We start from the raw sequence: 7,547 nt of genomic DNA, 5'->3' as shown, positions 1-7,547 counted from the left end.
CTCCTGTGGCTCCCGCTTTTGCGTGCGCGTCCGCCGGAGCCGCTGATGCGGTCGGGGTGGGGTCCCCGACCGCATCCAAAGCGGCTCGTTAGTGCCGACGTCAGAGTGCAGCTCTCTGACATCGGCGGAGTAGAGAAGGGGGGGTGACCGGGGTTCGGTCACCCCCTGGGGAGGATACGATCGCCCCCCACGGAACGGGCTCCACGATAAGGGGGGCACAGGCGAGGCGGTGGCGGTGCGTTCACACGAGATCCCGCCACCGCCGAGTTCCGCCTGAGCAGGCTGTCGCGGGGGTTTTAGTGGGCGAGAGTCCCACACTACCTCGGAGTCCTACCCCAGGACTCCGAGGTGTGCATAATGCATTTCCTCCGCGTAAAAAAAAAAAAAAAAGGGCGGTCGGTTCAATCTAATGAACGACGCGGCCCGCGATAAACTCGCAACAAAAACTCATATTATGATAGTGTTTGTTGAGACGAATACAACGAACTGCCTCATTATATCATTCCCTGTAGTAGGAAGTGATAAATTAGTCAGATTTTAAGAAGTCAGTTCAACGCAAATCGCCTAGTTGAACCCTACGTGACGAAATAGAAACAAACGATGAAACAAATGAAAACTGTACGTGTTTTGTTTTCAAGAATGAAATGGCCAACACTGAAAATAACAGTCAATTTTTTTTTAAGGTTTAAGAGTGTTGGCCATTTCTTTGTTGAAAACAAAACACGTACAGTTTTCATTTGTTTCATCGTTTGTTTCTATTTCGTCACGTAGGGTTCAACTAGGCGATTTGCGTTGAACTGACTTCTTAAAATCTTACTAATTTATCACTTCCTACTACAGGGAATGATATAATGTGGCAGTTCATTGTATTCGTCTCAACAAACACTATCATAATATGAATAAAAAGATACAGGGTTCCATTTAAAAAAATTAACTTGACTTTGATATCTCCCCCCTACTACACTTACAGAAAAATTATTTATACCATGTACTGTGCCTCTTTGTACCAAACAACTTTTGTACGAACATTTTTTTGGTAACTTTAATCCTTCGTGAGATATTCCACCGTTTCCAGGTAAACGAAACACCCTGTATACAACATTTGCGACAAATGACACGTATAAAATGGACGCAAAAACGATATACATATTATACGTACGACATACATACTTACATATGTACATACATATACGGCATGTCGTAAACGCATTTACGACATGATATAAAATACGTACCCATCTGTAGTGATGGGCACCATCGACTAAATTAAACTATCGACTAATGACTATTTAGTCGCAACATACTATTGACTATTTAGTCGATAGTTTTTAGGCGACTGAAATTTTGCTTTATAGGTTATGTATAGATTATGTCGTTAATTTTTCAGCACCATTAGTGTATTTACCTTTTAGAAATGTATTAGTTCATAGATAGAATTTCAAAAATATAAGTCGTAAACAAATTTATTTAAACAATTACTACTATTCGATTTTTTGTAAGCTGTTTAATATTGGCACTTAAAAAATTAACTGCACTAAATTTTTTATGTAAATCAATTAGGTCATAAGCAATAATTTGCACAGTTCTTGATAGTGCATAAAAAAATATATGAAAAAATTGCAATTGGTTTGCATCCCGAAGAAAATAATCAAGATCCAGTCAATAGCGATCAATAGCTCGATAGTTCGAGCGAGTCGCTTGAAGCGACTAAATTTAATCGACTAAAGTAGTCGACGATTGAAAAAGTTAGTCGACTGAAAGTAGTCGTTGGTTACTATTGACTTAGTTGATAGTTTTTAGTCGATGGTGCCCATACTACCCACCTCTGGTCATTTTACATGTAAATGAAAATTGAAAATATAGAATGAAATTTTGTTAAGAATAAGCTTAATTTTTAAGTAAATCGATAATGAATATTTAATTGGGTATATGTATAGATTTGAATATATATTCATTATTTGTTATTTGATTTGTGTTAACATTTATAAACAGTGGCAGTATTATTGTATTATCAGTTTTCTACAATAACCTGATATAAAATAATGGTTACCCCTGTAACATAGTGTAAGATCCACAGAAAAGGGGTATTACTTGCATAATAGGAAAACAGATAAACGGTTGGAAATGAAGTCTCTCATTAAAAAATGATCATTTTTATTGTTACATTCCCTTTCAAGTCATATCGCAAATTCGCCAATATCCTATATTTTACTGTAAATGTAATTAAAAGCTAACTGTTGTATTGTTGTTTATATGATGTACTACATATTAATAATCATTAAAAATACAACAAAAAGATGCCAAATACATTTAAATTAAAAATTGTTAATTTTTTACATTGACTGTAGATATAAAATATAATTTATAAACTATGTACATAATTAAAAGTTATTTAGTTACCAGCGAGACATATAATTATAAATTAATTTGTTCAATTGATTTTAACGTGACCAAGCTTAAAAAACAGATAAACTCATCGAGAAAAAATAATTTTATTTATAAGATTTGAGTTATAAAAGAAGTCCTCTAGAAAAATGATCCTTCTGTCTCCCATTTTTTATAAAATTTGTAGAACCACTAAATATTTTGTTCTAACTCCAGCAATAAGGGACATAACTAAATTACTTATTTATGGTAAACAAAGAGGTAAATGGTTAAATGCTAGTTTCTATCTTATTCACTAATTTACAAATTTTGGTATCAAATATCCTGTATAAACATTTAAAATGTTTCGTTTTTGATCCTACATACTTTAAGTGTGTAATAGTAAGCAACTACAATGTATGGCACAACATGTACATTGACAAAGAGGTAATGACATAATGCTCAGTGCTGGTAATTCAAAAATGAGAAAAGTATAATTGACATATGTATAAGCTAAACTCAAACAAGGAAAAGAATAATTAAAATAGAGAATAGACGAAGTATAAAATGTAGTAAAAAATGATTAATTATGTTACAAATAAAAAATGGAGTAAAATATTTACTTTCACACTGGAAATAAATTTATTTATACTTACACAAACTTAGCTTTCTAATTTTTTTTAAAATGCCATAATACAGATAATTTATGAGTGATAAAAATATATTTATTATTTTGTAATATAATATAATTATAGATTAAAAACCATAACTTCTTATTTCAATAATAGACAGATTGGTCTGCAATTAGAAAGATTGATTTTAGTGTTTTTATTATTTAATATCTTAATAATGAATTTCATACTACATACCTTAATATATTAAACATTTGAATTATCACACATCAATTTGTATATCACTGTCTTCAGCTTCACTTTCAGTACTAATCATAGCATCTTCTCCTACTAACAAGGCGGCAGGTAGATTTTGTGGTACGTTATCGATATCTAATCTCGGTGTTGAATAAACATTTAATACTTGAATTGTTGTTGGAGAAGTTGAAAGGCATTGTGGTACTGATCCTAATGGATCTGAATTTAATGTATCGCAGTCCAATGGTGTTGATAGTTGTAACTGTAAATTATGTAACTCAGGTATATGTGGCCGAATCTAAAATATGAAATGATAAATACTCAAAGAAACTTTTAAGTTCAGCTACATAAATTATTTAATTGTAAGAATTTTACCTTTAATCCATCTGCTGTGTGAGGATTCCTACAACCTCTGCATCTACACTCCACGCAAGGTTTACTTTCAACATAACAGGGACACCGTTGACCACAACAAGTTAGTTTTCCAGGTATTGCTGTAGCATTCCCACATCTACACCCTTTTCTCTTACTCCGCGCAGAACTCGACCTTGGTTTTTTAAAACCTGACGACTGCTCAAAACAGAACGAGTTCTATTACTGTTGGCTATTACGAAAAGTTCAAATAAAAATAAGAATTGTAGACTAATGCAGATGTAAGCACGATATTTGGTAAATACATACTACAGGGAATATTATATGATAAAAATGGCATGAAATCATTTATCTGCATTAATCTTCGTATGGGACCTATTATAAAATATATATGTGTAAAATTTATTTATATCTAATGTTAGTAATGAAAAATGTTGAATGTTAATTAAGTATGGATTTTTAAAAGTTATTAATTGTTAGCCAAATCTAGAAATATGATTGTACCTTACAAGTAATATTAATGAGGATGCACATCGTTTAGCATTCATATAAAAGTTATAGTGCAATGTAAACATCCAGTAAGGCATAAAATTAATCGAATGTTTATTGAAATTACTTTGCTGCCCTTTGAAGATTTTTTCTGAGAAGGGGTCCCATATTTAAGGTGGGAAGATGGAATACATTTTACCCCTCCTACAGAGCTGTGTTGACTTCCATCCAAATCCTGTTGTCCTACTTCTGTATCTTCCACAGCAGCTGCTTTCCGTTTTATTGTTATTTTGTTACCAGACCCAGCATACATCACAGAGTATATTGAGGATCCATTTGATACAGTACGAATAGCAGGTAATTCTGTACAATGTATAAACAAAGTTTATTCATCAAAATGATATTTTTTTCTGTTTTCCTCATGCACTTTTAATTACTTTAGAGCAAATGTATGAATCTTTCAGATAATAGTCGCTTTTCAATAAAATAAAGTAAATAAAGAGAAAAAACAATTTTACTTTTTTTATAATATTTAGTTTAATATCCAAAAGAAAGGGACAAACTACTTGATTAATTTAGAAAAATAGTGAAGTTGTAAATGAAACAAGATTGTAAACAGGAAGTATATTTTAATTATTAACATAAGTGGTTGAAGAGAAAGATGAAGAAACAAAACCTTATTCAGAGTTGAACAAAGCATTTTCATTCATAGTCAGTCCTTGGTAAAAAGTTTTGAAATATTTAAAAAATACTGTACATGATGACCCTTTGACCCCTCCTTAGCAGACTTTTCAGATCGGTTTTTTCACTCCCATCGCTTAATTTGCAACATCACTATTCCCATAATATTGATTATACGTATATATGTTTTAATATCAAAAATACTAACTTGCTTTTATAGACCACATGTTGTAGGAGATATTGTTTCTAGTTACACAAAATTAACAAATTCTATAAGTATTTAAAAACAAAATTAAAGAAATTTAACACTTTCTATGAAATGTCTGATTAAATATTGTTTAACATTCATTAAAATAATTTCTAACTTCCTTCATTTACACATAATATGTTATGGCATAAATAGAAAAAAAAGTATTGGTCAAAGCACTCTTTATTCCTCTTAGCAAATATTATATATTCTCAAAATTTTCAATCGTGTTCCTTTAATAGCCTGTGAAATGATAAAAAAGATTTTGTACAATCACCTTTTTCACAACTTTACACTTAATTATTAGTTTCTATGGGTAATGTAATAATTGTCAATACACTTTATAATTTAATATAGTTTCCGTTTACTATTTTTACAAATTATAGGTTCTATATATTAACCCCTTGCACTATTATTTAAGTCGCAACCAATGCAGGCCACAGTCAGTGACAAAATCACTGGCTTGGTAAACATTCCATGACCCTGATGCGTGTTTCCTATGTTTGAGCTGTATTCCATACCACAAGTATCACATGATGTTATAATGCAAGGGGTTAATATCTAATAATAATAGCAATAATAATAACAACAACAGACCTTATTTGAATATGTTTACAAGTTTACCTAGATTGTGATTATTTGTGTAAATGTAGAAGTATTATATTTAGATTAAATACACAAATTGAATTATTTTGTAGTATAAAAGCTACAGAAAAATTATTTAATGTAAAAGATAGATGAATATTTATAAGTAAATACTGCTGATTCTCATAAGAACTAAAAGTCACAGTCATATGACAAATAAATTAGCTAAAATCAAAACATAGACAGTAGTATTTAATTTTCCAGCAGTATAGTAGTAGCAAATGTGTCAACATTTATTATATATCTACATTAAACTTCTCTCATGTAGTGATTTTGACTTACATATTATAAGAATCACATTATTTACTTCAGAACAATTTAATCTACAAGTACAAAATACTGCTATATTCATGTATGCAAATAGTCTTCAAACATTTTTAAATACAAGGTAATAAATTGTTATTTTCTCCTTTTCATAAATTAGAAGAAAAAAATGTAAAATAATCTGTTTTTCACATATCTTTAATTTTAATAAATGATGTCTTTGTGTATGAAGCTTCTTAATGTTTGATTTCGACAAACAATTTATTCGCATAAATAATTATAATTGAAAGTTGTGATTTTGACTCTGAATGTAAAATTTTAAATGCATAATAATCACTGCATAATAGTCATCTTTTAAACATAGTTAAAAAATTTTAGTATTATACAAAATTATAAAAAAATAGTCACTAATTAAAAATACTCGTACAACTATTTCTCCATACTTTACGTTTATGAATCCATATTTTATTACATTGATAGTAAATTAAGACATCACATATTCATATTATGAAAGTAAAACTATATCAAAGTATAAAAAGTAAATACATATATTATTTTATTAAATGGTAATAAATAAGCAAAAGATTAATGAAGAAAGATTAGTTTCTTTATTATCATGTTTGTGTTTTCAAGCACTATAAGTGTTCAAAAAGTGTCTTATTCACATATTACATTTTACATCAATAAAATAATAATATAAATACTGAGAATTCATTTGTTTATACATAGACAAACAATATACTATACCAGGTATACTTTGTGATATCGTTTCGGGAGTTTGTATAGTATTTCCTTGCGTCTGGGTTGAAGTTGTACTTGTGTAAACACATGGTAAAATACTGTACGCAGACTTTGACAAACCAGCAGTACTTTTAAACTCATCTTTGAAGCCAGAACCTTCTTGTATAAGTTCCATAAGACTGGTAACACCAATAGCAGATGCACTATTGCCTGTTTTATTGGAAGACACCGAAAGTATTAAACTTCGATAAATGTTTGTGTTTGTCAAGTATTCACACAGTTTTTTATAACACTGTAACAATATTCGTAATTGAACATTCTCGACATATTTGTCGTAGTCCTTGCACCAACCACACGAAGGTTTAAGTTTCTTACGTCCACCCCTACACCCACGACACACATGATGTTGACAATTAGTTTCAGTTGGTGTATGAGGTTCAATTAACAAATTTGAACACACAGTACAGCTAAGGCTCTGTCGCAAATACGGAACTAGCCTATATAGATCTGTCCACGAATTTGGATCATCAGCGTCTGCTTGTAAAACTAATCGACACGTTGATACGTAAAGACTCGTGGCGTTCATCTTTTTTCTAATTTTTGAACGAGCGATACGTATGATTACACTGGGAAATTAACTAAAGAAAGCAACACAACATTGTCGATACACACAAACAAAACATCAGCCATATTTAATTTCGTAGCGTTTAAATCACGTCGCATACACAAGCTGGAAACTCCCGTGGAGGGGATGATCCCTTAAAGACGCCAAGTGTACTTTCGAACTTTGCCACGAAGCAAGGGCACTACGGTCTTATGGTTCTGTTATCGACCTAGGAATAGGACCTTGCTCTCCGTCTTCTAATTTCTAGGTC

At 31.2% G+C, this 7,547-nt stretch overlaps 1 protein-coding gene across 1 annotated transcript; it reads right to left on the bottom strand.

Moving 5' to 3' along the window:
• Positions 1-3,130: 3,130 nt before the first annotated feature.
• LOC107192498 (E3 ubiquitin-protein ligase MSL2) lies at positions 3,131-7,295 on the bottom strand. The gene is made up of 5 exons (XM_015581774.1): positions 6,679-7,295; positions 4,222-4,457; positions 3,609-3,803; positions 3,234-3,531; positions 3,131-3,162 (listed from the first exon to the last, which is right to left on the bottom strand). Exons 1-4 carry the CDS (start codon positions 7,256-7,258, stop codon positions 3,259-3,261), a joined length of 1,284 nt encoding a protein of 427 aa, XP_015437260.1. The 5' UTR covers positions 7,259-7,295; the 3' UTR covers positions 3,131-3,162; positions 3,234-3,258.
• Between the last annotated feature and the right edge of the window lie 252 nt (positions 7,296-7,547).

The sequence above is a fragment of the Dufourea novaeangliae genome, unplaced genomic scaffold (genome assembly GCF_001272555.1).
Source record: "Dufourea novaeangliae isolate 0120121106 unplaced genomic scaffold, ASM127255v1 scaffold350, whole genome shotgun sequence".
Taxonomy (NCBI): Eukaryota; Metazoa; Arthropoda; class Insecta; order Hymenoptera; family Halictidae; genus Dufourea; species Dufourea novaeangliae.
Note: the sequence above shows the minus strand (reverse complement) of the source record. Positions and strands in the feature narration are given on the sequence as shown.

What these genes read in the sequence shown, in the direction of transcription:
- LOC107192498 (XM_015581774.1), bottom strand. Translation starts at nt 7,258, where the DNA reads ATGAACGCCACGAGTCTTTACGTATCAACGTGTCGATTAGTTTTACAA. An exon ending in GATATCACAAAGTATACCTG is followed by an intron (nt 4,458 to 6,678) that starts GTATAGTATATT and finishes TACATTGTACAG; the next exon opens with AATTACCTGCTATTCGTACT. An exon ending in AATCTTCAAAGGGCAGCAAA is followed by an intron (nt 3,804 to 4,221) that starts GTAATTTCAATA and finishes TGTTTTGAGCAG; the next exon opens with TCGTCAGGTTTTAAAAAACC.